The sequence below is a fragment of the Paraphaeosphaeria sporulosa genome (genome assembly GCF_001642045.1).
Source record: "Paraphaeosphaeria sporulosa strain AP3s5-JAC2a unplaced genomic scaffold CC84scaffold_5, whole genome shotgun sequence".
Classification (NCBI taxonomy): domain Eukaryota; kingdom Fungi; phylum Ascomycota; class Dothideomycetes; order Pleosporales; family Didymosphaeriaceae; genus Paraphaeosphaeria; species Paraphaeosphaeria sporulosa.
The window spans coordinates 1,655,295-1,668,453 of record NW_017253364.1 but is presented as its reverse complement, the minus strand read 5'-3'; the positions used below and the strand labels follow the sequence as shown (position 1 = coordinate 1,668,453).

The window sequence follows — 13,159 nt, the reverse complement described above, 5'->3', positions numbered from 1 at the left end:
GCCGAAAGGAACCTTGAGTCAGTCTATTTATACAAATGTGAAATAGGTCCGAACAAGTTACAAGTTCATATGCATATCATAGACCAGGACTGCCTGGGGATCATCGCACATTTGACTCAGTACTGTAAACATCAGACTTATGACGGAGTGTGTTGAATGCGCAACGTAGAACCCCCACCTTTCTTGGCATCGTGAGTCTATCGATAAGAGACACATCATCCGTCCACGATGGTCATTCTTCAAGCCCCTCTCGCCAGCCTCACCGAGTCTTTCGCTTCTTCCCAATGACATCCTCTTCGACGCCTACATATTTCCAGACCATGTCCCCTGCACCTTCGAGTACTGCATCTGCTTCACAGCCTACAGCCCCGCAGCCGTCAGCTCTCCCACCATCTTCAGAAACGTCGCACCTCCCTCAATGCGAGAAGACAACGCATGACGCCACTTTCGACTCAAAAGTGAAGCCAAACCGCAAGCCCCTCCTCCGTCTGGAGCTCCGCGACCTTTCGGATGATGGCACGCGCGCCTTTCTCCGCCTTCTCCATGCCACCACTGCTCTCGAAGACGCCGTTGACGCCGTCCTCAAGCAGCTATATATTGGTCTGAAGACTCATTGTATTCCGCCTACCCGCTCGATTACTTTGGTGCTCCGGTCCATGGATGGTGTTGCATACACTACCGGTCGCGACATTGACGAGGACCACAAAGAGATTCACCTCAGCACTAATTATATCAATCACGTACCTGACAGCCGAAAGAAAGAAGAGATACAGGGTGTCATCGTGCATGAGATGGTTCACTGCTGGCAGCACAATGCACTGGGCACAGCGCCAGGCGGATTAATTGAAGGCATAGCAGACTGGGTCCGCTTGAAAGCTGGATTTGCGCCCCCGCATTGGAAGAGAAGTGCCGATGGTGATTGGGACGCGGGCTACGAACGAACCGGCTTCTTTTTGGAGTGGCTAGAAGCGGCACACGGTGAAGAGATCGTACGAAAAATCAACGATGAACTGAGGGGCTGCAGGTACGACTCCGACGAGTTCTGGCACAAATGCTGCGGCAAGAGTGTCGGTCATCTGTGGAGCGAATACAGGTCCAGCCTTGGGGACGGCGACTCGAAGCAAACCGATGCTAAATCCACTTAGCGTGCGAGACATGCAAAGAGAATGTTCAATGGCTGCATGTCCACGGTGACCTACGAGTGTTAGGCCGGCATGGGACGATAGTCGAAGCTTAATAATTGCCTAAGAGATTGTTCAATGCCGAACGATACCACAAGCAGTCATGCGCCAAACATGATTTCAAGCGAACCGCGATCAACTGCAAGGATCCGGACGCGTCGAGACTCCAGTCACGAGTTTGAAGTGGCTGGCGAGTAGACTCAAACGGAAATCCTTCGGTATACCATACCGGAGAACATGCGTACACTTTGGGGCTGTGCTATTCGCTTCAATCGCCGCGCTTGTCCGCTTCGAGAGTATTGCCGTCATGAATATCCACTATACCGACTATAGCCTCAGTGTGCCAATCGAGAACGACAGTTTGGCAAAGCGGAATCGAATTACTCTATTAACCTCGCCAAGATGACGCATCTCCAGCGCGAAGCGACGCTACATGCGATAGCCTTCACCTGTATCTACAGCGGTCATCCCGTGCAAAAAACCACACGTCTCACACGTGCACTGGTCATGCACCACTAGCCTTACCGAGCAATATCTCCATTTCTGGGGTTGTGAACGTGTGTGATCGACAGGGATTTGGCGTCGTTATGTGAAGTTAACCGATATCGATCGTGGCAGTGCAGAGCAACCAAACCCCAAAGCGCCTTTCTGGCAGTATTGGATCACGGAGTCACATCTCCTAGGTTGTATTGAATAATGCTCTACGATTTCAGGGGAAACGCTCGTATGACATCAAACAAAGCAGGTGCTGTCAGTATCCGGATTTCTCCACCATGAAGCAGCAAGTCCGGTTGTGGAGGGTACAGCCCGACATCACTTCTTCGACAGCACGAAGTATGATCCTCCAAACAGCTATTACATCAGCTTCTATCAAATGACCGCCAATGCGGGCTCCCGACACGCACACTAACCGGATGATCTTTTTACCAACAGCTCGTGTGCTGTGTCGAAGTTCACCCCTGTTCGCTTCAGCCCCATGCGATGTGACTCAACTCGCATATACTGCAACTCTTGACTCCATTCAACGCCACTTTCACATACGTACCTCTGATCAGCAACAAAAACACTCTTATCCGCAGGTCTTGCATGCGGGCGTAGCATTGGGCTGGACTCCCGGTATCCTACGCGGCATGCAGACCTTTCAAGGCATCAGCAAAGCAACGACTGCTCTCGACCCTGAGCGACCCCGTCGCTACGCCCTGCTCGAAAGTACGCAACCCGATTCCACAGGTACGGTCCGCGGACCATGCCTCTGCGGACCGCTTCCCTATGTCAGCACTACGAAAGAGCTTAATTCTTGCCGTTCGGGCTCTAAGATCCGTGTAATCCTGCATATAAGCCACTGCTCCGCCCCCAAATCCCACATATCATGCTCAATTATGCTACACCGATTAGTTGAACCAGTCATCTATAGTGGGTTGTTATCGGATCTACCGCGAGGCTGTCATATGGGTGATCACCAGGACTACGCTCGCGAACTTGTCCGACGAAGCTTTTTGTGATTTTACATAGACTCACTCGCGACAGGCTTACTCACGTGGGCCTGCATGTCAAGTGCAAGAGTAAGATGCATATTCGAACCCGTCTCCACGTGCATCTCCGACCCTGGAGCCAGATCTGAGGCAGCAAGTCCTTAAGATGGAAGTAGATAGATGGGGCAGGTCCATCCATCAACGTTCGCATAGCTGGTCCCGGAATCGGGTATGTTGGTCAATGGTGTCCTTCAACAAGTAGGATCGACCTCGCGTACTCTACGCCTTTTTTGTCGCAGAGAATCGCTCAGAGTTCAAAACAACGTCCATGAGAGTAACTACAGGGATGTGCTTGCCGTAATGATTTCGAAGCAGTACCACCTCGAGTCTATGCGCTACACTGATGCATTTCTGCCTTGCAGGATTATGTCCTTCGTACTTGCTTGCGTGTACCTCCGCGTGGCCGCCAAGTCACGGAAGTTCTCGAAGGAACACTCCTTGGGAGAAGGAAGACGCAAAGAAGGCTTAGAGCACGTGTCACGTCACAGATTAATGCTTTTGTAATCCACGCTATACGGAAACTCCCGACTGTTTACATAAGATTTCGGAGCCATCGATCCTAGAGGGCACTAGTGGGCATTCGCGACCTTCTGTGACCATGGCTGCTCGCGGACGGGCAGTAGGCTTGCGTGCGATCGGCACAAGCCTTCGGCGCGGATGAATTTCTGCAGGACAAAATTACCGGTGGTTTCATCGAGCATGGAATGGAGGTGGCCGTGCAGGCCATGGTTCCACCCCAGAAAACCAATGTATCGAGTGGACTATTGCCAGCCTTGCACTCACTCCACATCCATCGTCACCTTCTAAAGATATACCATCGATATCCGAGAAGTCGCATGGCACCCGTAGCTACTTCTTGTCACGGGCTTCCAAATTCTAAATATACGCTTCTCGATAGTCTAGAAAACGTCCACACGCTAATGTAATCGATATCGATCCACATCCTTGCATCATAAGCCTCTTGTGGCGTAGTTGCTGCCCTTTGAGGAAAGCCCGCTCCTCTCCCACCGTTGGACGTTAAAAAATTCATGCATGGATTTGCCCGTGACCACCTGGCCACCTCGTATACACTGTAGAATAACGTACCATACAGCAGCCACCACACTCCGTTTCGGCGAATGTGCCGAGGACATGCAAAGCGACAGCCACGTCAGAGCAGGACCACCACCAGATCTTAACCTCTTGGGGTAAACAATCAAGATCGTCACCGTTTACACAGCGAGTCAACCTCAGTCAACCTTAGTCAACCCTACAGCAGCCCGTTCCGAGTACATTGTAAGGTACGCCATGTGCGTTCCGTTCCCACAAGGGCCCATCGCGGATACCGCTCCCATTGCTCGTACTGGCTGCCGTATGCCGTTAGCAGCGGCACATTAGCCGCGCATTAAGCTTTCGTTCCGGATACCCTTTAGGGAGAACATGCGAGCGTGAACCCTGCCAGGCCTTGGACACCCCTGCCCCGCCCGGCACCCGACGACGCCATCCATGCACGTGTTTAACATCCCTGTCGTGCTCAACCGACCTCCAACGGACGGCCCAGTGAGTGGCCACGCCGTTTAGATCTGGGACCAAGACGGGCGACCTATACGCTGCGCGCGAGGCCATTGGGCGAGCGCGGAAGTCTCGGGCTGCTATTCTGGGCGTGGGCCTCCGAGAGACGATGAAAGTCGCCGACAGCAAGCGCGCCGAGTGCTGACCGTCGAGACGACCGGCTGCAGGCGTCCGGGGCGGTCAAGCCTGCCGACCAGAGGGGCCCGGGGAAGGAATCACAGATGGGTACGCAAGTGCGGCTCGCGCCTCGCAATTGGGCGGCGCTGCAGCGCGCGCGGCCTGTCTAGCTTGCAAGGCAAGTATGCGTGAGCTGCAGTTCGCAGACATACGAGGCAGCAGCGAGGCAGCATCGAGGCAGACACGCCGACGCGGACGTCAGGTAGAGAACATGACAGGCCATGTGTCACGTTGTTTACGGAGAAATGCACGCCAGGCCAGTGCCCGAGTCCCCGGGGCCGGCGAACGGTTGAGGCGTTGCGTTGGGCACGCTGGCATCCACAGCATCAACGCAGCTCGTCGATCGCATGCGAGTCGCGCGCGCCAGCCAGCACGTGCGCGAAGCGTCTAATGATTCATAATGCGGGCGCTTTCTGCCCGGCCAGAAACTAGTCCCGCATCCCGCGGGTGGCGAACAACGTCGGGTTTGGCTGTTGCAGGTCAACTTCGTGTGCGAGCACAGTTGGGATGGAATGGAGAGGAGAAAACGCTCGCCTTGGCAAAGGCCTCGCATAGCACTGCATGCAGCGCTGCAGTCACCGATGGCGCGGTAGCGAGGGCTGCCCCCCGGAGAGGCATACCGTCCGACATGGTACATCACGGCCAGTAACACAACATGGCCTTACCCGTTGTGGCACCTGTCAAATGCCAAACTGCCACGGGCGAGCCTGAAACCCTCGCGAGCATGGATACGGATTATCAATTATTGATTGGATGTTCGATACGTTCGTAAGATGGTTAGCGGAACCTTGCTTGGTTTTCCGGCCAACGGATATGGAGCTGTCTATATCGTTTCTCTCTCCTCTGCTACGCTGCACAGCCTCAACGCTAACGCCATGCATCATCATCCCCATATTAATATTGGTAAGGAGGATCACGCCGCATCTCGTATCTCATGAACTGGGCCATGGCATGCGGATCCTGGTACGAAGGGCTCGCGTTGCTCGAGATGGGCGAGCTCGTCGGGCCGCGCGCCACATGCCCGCCATAATTCATCGCGGTCGTCGGGCTCAGCATCGCGGGGCTGGCGGCGTAGTGGTCGTACGGCGAGAGGGTAGCGTGGTCCGACACGTGCGGGTATATGTGTGGCGAGGCGAGTGCCATCATGGGGGAATGCGAAGTGTTCATAGAAGTCGTAGCCCAGTCCCACTGTGCACCCTGGCTGACATTCACGGTCAGGGGCACGTGGGGATACGTCGGGGCGGTGGAGGTCATAACGTCGAAGGATTCTTGGGATGTCCAGGCAGAATAGGAGCTGTCCGTGGGCCAAGAGTGCTGTGTTTCAGGGGTGGAGACCTGGGTCGTGTGCGCGGGGAGCAAATCATCGTATGTGGTAGATCCATAAGACATATCGTCGTCATCTGTGGCTGAGTATGTGCTCGGTTCGGGTGTGCCTGCGGGCTGGGGTAGTATGATGCCTTGGTTTTGATACCGGCGGACGAGAACAGTGTAGCTGGAAACGTTAGAATTTTTCATTGGACAGAGAAATCATACATACCGATTCTTGATACAGTTCTTAGAGCGTCCTTGGAAATGATGTCGTTGGATGTCTTTCCAGTGTCGGCCAAGTTTCTGGACTGCATCGATGAGAACTTTATCCTGGGATTGAGTGTTAGACAGCTACAGTTGCAAGGCAAATAGTTGCTCTTGTAGGTTCACCGGATTCTTACATCTGTATCTCGCCACTCGCTACGGTCAAGATCTGGGTCAAGCGATTGCTGCCATCTTTTCGCACATTCTGGTCTTGCGTTAGAGCGTCCACCGTTGGCGAATCATTCAACTCACGATCTGCACTTCGTGACCCGACTACGTTGGCTACCAAGGTCCATCTAGAGTCCAATTAGTTTGTAATTTGTTGAATGCGGAAAAAATCTTGCCTTTGGCCGTACTGCTCTACTCCTTTCGCAAGTTGAACATCTTCGCTTTTTGACCACTGTCCCTTTTTCAGACCTCCAGCTACTGAGTTGTGCCACCTTTTTCTGCAGTCTTTGTTTGTTCTGCCAGGGAGCTTGGCTGCTATCCGACACCTAAGCCGAGGTCAGTGACGAAATTTTGTACGGTAATTTCGCGCAACCCACCAGTCTTTCACTTCGCCTTCAACCACTGCAGATCTTTGTTAGTTGTGTATTTGATATATTGGATGCAACATGTGACGTCAGGGGGGTTCTAAATATGGCTTTACGGACGAGACGGTCTGAAGCCTAGTCTAGGCATGTGCGCACTAAACTGTGTGCACTGTGTTGTGCGCGCGGCAGTACGAAGAGGATTGGTGTGGGAAAGTTAAGCAACGTACTCTGAGCCTCAACCTCCTCCTTCAGCTTATGGTCTTCCGCTACTGTCCATTTGCGAGGTAACCGGCCGCTGGACTTTGCGGAGGACGACAGCATGCTGAGAGTTGGACAGAGAGAATCTTCGGGATGTGGAGAGAGTAGTTCAATCCGAGGTATCGATCCGCTGGTGAAGTCGCTGGTAATTGTGATGTCTTTCGCAGTTGGACCGATTGCAGTATTACGAAGGCAAGAAGAAGAGCCGACGAAAGCAAATGGACGCGCAAGGTTGGATGGAAGCGAGTGTGGATGTAGCGAACGTGGGTTGGTTGGTTGGGTCAAGTATGAAGACTGTACGAGGATGGCAGGACAGGGAACATTTGAAGCTTCGAGGACTAGACTAAATCCATTCCGGGGTCGATGGATGTGTAGGTATGTCAGAGTCAAGTCAATAGCTGCAGCGCTGTAGGATCGCACTGATCAAGTGAGCCTTGACCCGACTGTTTCAATTAGTGGCCTATCACTCGGTGAGCTAGGACTGGCCGAGCAGGCCGCGCCTGCAGATTCCACAAGTAGGCGAAGGGGACTGTGCGCATGCATTGAGGCTTTGCACCGCACTGTGCGGTAATAGCGGTTGGTAAGGCTAGGACCCTGCACTCGTCGCGCACCCATGAAGGGCCCCAGTGCGGCAAGCCCTGGTGCCCTTCTGTGGTAGGGCTGCATGGTCCATACACCGCTAGATGTCGGACCATGTTGAGCTTAGCATAGCTCTCTATACATGATAAGCTTATTGCTCCGTTTCGACATCATCGTCTCGGTTATACAGGGTTCAACACTGGCAGATGGCCTCATTGGCCAACGCACCATGTTTGATGTGAATGTAGCACTGGTTCCGCCCCCATTTCGCGGAAGACCTCCGTCTAGGTGCTGCACGCGATCGGTCGCTGAAATTACGCCTAGACGGAAAGTCAAAACAGACGTCTACAACACACTGGCGGTGCTCACAGCGGCTGCCAGTTGCACACGCTGCAAATGCCACAAAGCGGTGGAGAGGAGGTCGGCTGGACTTGCCCCTGCTGGCCGAGATAGAACCGAGACGATGCAACATGACTATCGGCAGTGTGAAAATAGATAGTTCCGATCGTAGCGTTCAGCTCTCTAGGCCAGTGCCTCGGTTGGATCGCTGGATCCGGTGATCTGAAACGACTCTGTAAAAGTGAATTGCAACGTCATATTGGCAATTGTCTTCTTTCGCATCGCAGCTGCTTGTAACCTCAGTACTGCTCAGCCAGCCGCATGGCGATCAGTGGCTCTTGCATCTTTTTCGAGCTGGGAAAGTCGCCGTCATAGCGCGCTACGACTATTGTCACGTTCGCTTATGCTGTGGGAGCTGAAGAAGAGAAAAGTCTAAGGGGCAAGGGCGTAGCGCTGAAGAAGTGGAACACGTCGAGAAGGTTGAAACCATGTGTCGAGCCTGGAATCACCTGATTGCGTCTATTCTCGGGCCGTTGGTTCGCAGTGTTCGACGCTCAACTCGGAGTTTTGGGCCGGTGCGCAAGCACCACTCAAGAGCAACAACGTACGCACCAATGCAGCATGATTCCGAGGCTTTGGTGGTAGTTATGATTGTCTTGGCCACAGGCGCAGGATTTACGAGTTGTCTACAGTAAAGATCAGATGACCGGAAAATAAGCAGGTTGGCGTTCTCTAAAGCCTAGTGCCCGAACGACTATCAGCCCTGCAAAGATATTATGCGACCTCACAGGGTACAAGACCCCACCGCCGTTGTCCGCACATGCCGAGATGCTACCCGTCGCTGTGCAATGAACTACAGGTGGTGTCACTCACACCACTTTATTCCTAGCCATTCAATCAAGCACCCAGCACCAAGCACAAGGCATGATGCAAAATAGCGTGTCGACCCATAACCTACAGCTCTTCTAGAGTGTCAGGTACTGCACTGCACAGCCTCTAACTCGGCGTTGACGGAAGCATGGATGCAGAGGTACAGAATCCTAAGTGGCCCCAAGATGACAGTTGCGGTTCGTGTACCAGCAGCCTCGCGCACAGTTCGGGGGTCCAGGATCAGTGACCCGAATCCGAGCTGAGTATCCCGGCTCACGCACTCTACTCGACTTGATAATCCGCAGGAACCAACACTGCGCGTGTCCTTTGGTAAGGGCAGCACTTGTTTATTTTAAGAAAGATGGCGCGCGGTCGTCTTGTTGGGGTATCACGGATTGGTAATTGTTGAGCAATGAACCGAGTGGCTTCAAGATTTTCCGACCAGGCGTCGTGCCTTCTCCAGCAGGACAGTGCTCTCGCGACCGAGCTTCCTCTGGCCATTTGGACCGCCATGCCTCGCCTTGGCCATGGTCTTCCGGAAGCGCTCCCTGTCTGCCAGCTTTCTTGCACGCTCTTGCTCGGCCTCCTCGCGCGCTTTCTGCTCTGCGGCAGCCCGCTCTTTCCTCTGCCGCCCAAGCTCCGCCTCTTTCTCAAACGGCTGCGGTCGCGGTCGGCGCTGTTTCCGCGGCCCCGAGGCAAATCTTGGTACTGGTTCGGGCTCGGGTTCAGGCTCCTCGAGCATCTTCACACGGTCGGGATGTGGCTCCAAGGTGGGCTCGGGCATGTCGGCGCCGGGTTCCTCTTCGCTGTTGCCATAGTAGGCGGTGTTCTGGGCTGGAGCATCTTCTTGCGCTTGCACCTTGCGGTATTCCTTCTTCAGCTTGGCTTTGTGGATGAGGCTTTTCTTGATCTTTTGCACTGCGCAGTCACCTTGTCAGCCGGGGCGGTCAGGCAGTGCGGGCAACGGGTCATGCTAACCTTTGCGCCTGTGGGTGCCGTCGGGCAGATTGGCAGGCCCGACGGAGAAGCCCTTGTTCGCCTTCTTGGAGGGCCTGCCGTGGTCGGCGTCGTCGTGCGGCCGTTTCGGTGCCATGGTGTGGACAGCAAGTGGCTGTTTCGTGCAGGCGTTGGCTGTGCGGCGCGCAACGAAAGTTTCTGCCGAGGCCTGGATGCTTGGCGCGCCGCAAGCAAGGCGCGACGGAGCGGCTTCGCTGGCTGGCGTGAGTCAATGAATGCGCGCACACGCAAACCGGCTGGGCCGTCCCGGCCAAACGCTGGCCATGGCCATCAACGCGAGGGCGGCCGTCACTCTTGCGTCGTGTGACCAGCACGGTGCGGGAGCCACGCCCGACCCTGTCTGCGGCGCTTGCACTGCGTTGCGTTATCATCGGGCGGCCGCAGCGATTAGCACCTCTGTCGAGCGTCATCGCCGTCCCGGCTGGTCTCCGCATCCTCCAACACGCCCGCCGACAGTCTCCACGCCTCCAGCCACGCCTCACCGCCGGGCACGCTGCGACGTCGACTGTGAAGCTGCGGGTGGAGCCAGCGCACCGCTTATTTGCGCAGAGACTGCTTGACGCTCCTTCCTGCCAGCACCAGTACCACCACCTGATCAAAGTCCCCGTCCCCGCCAACCGCCGCCGCAAGCCTCCGCCGCCCCATACTCCAACGCCCTCGCCTCTGCGCCAGAATCTGCCTTCTTCAGTGCCCATGTTGCTGTGTACACAAGGCCATCGGAATCATGCCGATATTTCATGAGCCAGACGAGGGCCGCGCGGAGCGGTCGCCGCCCGCGCAGGTGCCACCGGCGCTGCACCACTTCGAAAGAACATGGAGACTGAGCAATGGCTGGGAAAGATCGCGCTTAGACTGTATGAGTCCCGGCCCTGCCGCCCCGTCTGTCTCCGGTCCAGATGTTGAAGCTGCCTCTCCGACTCAGCTGCGTAGCCCCCCGCTGCTGGATCGAGTCGAGTTGATAGAGCGTCTGAAAAGAGTTCAGAGCCCGCCCTGGCAGCATCGGGTCTCTGGCAGACTGCCCGCTGCCGACCTGGTACACCAGGATGGCCATCGTGATGGTGACACTGACTCTCGGCCGACTTCGCAAGATCGACCCAAGACGCCTCTGCTCTCGCACCCTCGCTACAAGACCTCCCGTCCCTGCACGCCTGATCCGCTCCGAGACCATGCTTCAGCAGGCCTGGAGATAGAACGCCCGCGATCCGCTTTACACTCTGGAGATTTCAGGGAGGAAAAGGAGCAACAGCTCCGGCAAGACCACGCGCTGTCTCCTACGTTACCACGATCTACGTCCCCCGTAGTTCCATGGCACCACTCATTTCCGGCCGCTGCCAGACCTCCAAGCCGCCCCGATGCTACATCGCCTTTCGAACAAACTCCGACTCCTGAGCAACGCTCCGCTTCCCGAGCCCGTGCAATATCACAAGCCTCTTTGAGATCCTTTGCATTCTTGCCGCCGACCAGCCCACTTGTGCAGCAATCCAACAACACCGATCTCGATTTTTCTTCCCGACCGGGCTCAAGGCAGTCGTCTAGAAGCCCAGAGCGAAGCAACAGACGCCATACCTTCTCTCCTCAATCTTTCGGGGCGTTCAGTTCGAGCATTGCAGTAGCATCTGCGTTGGGCACTCCCGCAGCTCGTCATATCAGAAAGGGAACGGCATTGCCATACCAGGCACACCAGCCAAGGCGGTCGCTCACCTCTCTTCACCAATTCCAAGCCCACTCGAGTCCACAAACACCTTTGTCAAGACCGCACAGGCCATCATTCTCATCCGAAGCCTCGCCACTGCATCATGCGCCCATGGTAGGCTCCTACGAAGAATCAATACTTCGCGGCAGGATGTCTACAACGCCATCACGGCCGCTCAACTTCATCGCTAAGATTGGTGTTCTTGGTAGAGGCCAGTGCAAGTCCAACCTGAAGTGCCCAGCTCACGTAGCCGTGCCGTTTCCCGCTGTCTTCTACAGCTACAACACTAGCAATGCACGCATCTCGGATGACTCCCCCAGTCCTTATGTAGGCCTCGTGGACTTGGAAAATTCGATCCCCCCTCCGGACGAATGTTCCGAAACTATCAGACGCAAGCGGCGCCACACTGTTCCAGATCCGGGTCATGATGATCTCGATATTCGGTTAGGGAACGCGGACGACGCAGGAACCAAACCTCAGAAAGATGTTCGACGAAACGAGAAGAAAAAGAGACGGTCAACGTCACCCCGAGCCCCACCGGGAGGCAGCTATCGCATCCCTCAACAAGGCCAACTGCAGATTGTCATCAAGAATCCCAACAAGACGGCTGTCAAACTCTTTCTAGTCCCATATGATCTTTCTGATATGGAAGCGGGCCAGAAAACCTTCATTCGCCAGCGCAGCTACTCGGCAGGGCCAATCATCGACATGCCGCTTTCTTCTCGTAAAAATCTGGGTACAGATCGTCCAGAGGCTGCATTGAGCAACTCAGACGATCCCAACGATCGACCAATCTTGCGCTATTTGATTCACCTGCACATATGCTGTCCATCCAAGGGTCGCTTTTATCTTTACAAAAGCATTCGTGTCGTGTTCGCCAATCGCGTACCCGACGGCAAAGAAAAACTCCGCAACGAGATCCAGATGCCGGAGCCACGGTACAGTGTGTACAAACCAACAAGAGACTCTTTGGCATCCCAGGCAACTTCATCTGCCGCGGTCCAACTCACATCGGAAAAGGCCCTGCGTCGAGCCAGTGCAGGATTGTCACTGTCGCACCAATCCTTCACCCAGGCAGAAACAATGGCCCCGAGACATCCACAGCTTCCCCCGCCAGCCGTGAAGTTCACAGGCGGTCCTTCCCCTAACGCAGATGTGACTTCTCCCATGCCAGATATGGAGCCGATTCCGTTCAGCTTGACCCGCACCTCTTCGATACCTTCTCGACCTGTGTCTCGAGAACTTATGGACATCGACGTGGTGAGCCCTTTTAGGTCGCGGGGCGAATGCGCTTCGCCGAATGCTGTGGACGCTTCGAAACCACAAAGTCGGGACGATGATAACACAGTCTTTGGTAAGCTGAACAGAGGCGACATAGGCTACGGAGGAAACGCATTTTGTGGCGTCGGAGGCTCGCCCCTATCCCCTCGCTCCGGACTACTGGCGAGACGACTTCAGGGGCTCGATGTTGAACCCGATGACGACTTTATGCCCTAGACTACATTACGACATTACTCCGCTCTGGCTTTACCTTTGATCAGGCGTACATGGGCTGCTATTTTTCTCTTGGATATAATACCCTCGGCGTTTCCTCTTTGTGTTTTGGGTCACGGCATAACAAGAGTTTATCCACCAGGTCCGTGTTTTGTATATACCCTCCACTTTGTGCTGGCTAAGTGTCCACACTGGAATGATGCACATAGCCATTGAACATGACACATATACACATATGGTGCACGCAATGTTGCTGTTTGAAGTGGCCTATGAATTAATCATATCAACAAATCTCGGCTGTGCTCAGGCGCTGCTTTCTGGATCGGTTTTTCCTAGGTGACTTTGAAATCGACAGTGGAGTAA

The 13,159-nt window shown here is 54.8% G+C and overlaps 4 protein-coding genes across 4 annotated transcripts; 2 read left to right on the top strand and 2 right to left on the bottom strand.

The window, feature by feature from the left end:
- Positions 1-10: 10 nt before the first annotated feature.
- On the top strand, positions 11-1,195 carry CC84DRAFT_1164375 (BSP-domain-containing protein). Its single transcript, XM_018178473.1, has one exon. The coding sequence runs from the start codon at positions 285-287 to the stop codon at positions 1,143-1,145; it is 861 nt and encodes a 286-aa protein (XP_018036327.1). The 5' UTR covers positions 11-284; the 3' UTR covers positions 1,146-1,195.
- A 3,963-nt stretch (positions 1,196-5,158) lies between these two features.
- CC84DRAFT_741623 (uncharacterized protein) lies at positions 5,159-7,047 on the bottom strand. Its single transcript, XM_018187260.1, has 7 exons — positions 6,774-7,047; positions 6,559-6,583; positions 6,358-6,507; positions 6,266-6,309; positions 6,151-6,218; positions 5,979-6,079; positions 5,159-5,933 (listed from the first exon to the last, which is right to left on the bottom strand). The coding sequence occupies exons 1-7, from the start codon at positions 6,865-6,867 to the stop codon at positions 5,336-5,338; spliced, it is 1,080 nt and encodes a 359-aa protein (XP_018036326.1). The 5' UTR covers positions 6,868-7,047; the 3' UTR covers positions 5,159-5,335.
- A 1,972-nt stretch (positions 7,048-9,019) lies between these two features.
- CC84DRAFT_1217248 (uncharacterized protein) lies at positions 9,020-9,685 on the bottom strand (the record flags this gene model as incomplete). Its single annotated transcript, XM_018182875.1, has 2 exons — positions 9,020-9,510; positions 9,571-9,685. The coding sequence occupies 2 exons, from the start codon at positions 9,683-9,685 to the stop codon at positions 9,020-9,022; spliced, it is 606 nt and encodes a 201-aa protein (XP_018036325.1).
- A 191-nt stretch (positions 9,686-9,876) lies between these two features.
- Positions 9,877-13,076, top strand: CC84DRAFT_1164368 (uncharacterized protein). The gene has a single exon (XM_018178472.1). It carries the CDS (start codon positions 10,334-10,336, stop codon positions 12,797-12,799), a length of 2,466 nt encoding a protein of 821 aa, XP_018036324.1. The 5' UTR covers positions 9,877-10,333; the 3' UTR covers positions 12,800-13,076.
- The last annotated feature ends 83 nt before the right edge of the window (positions 13,077-13,159 follow it).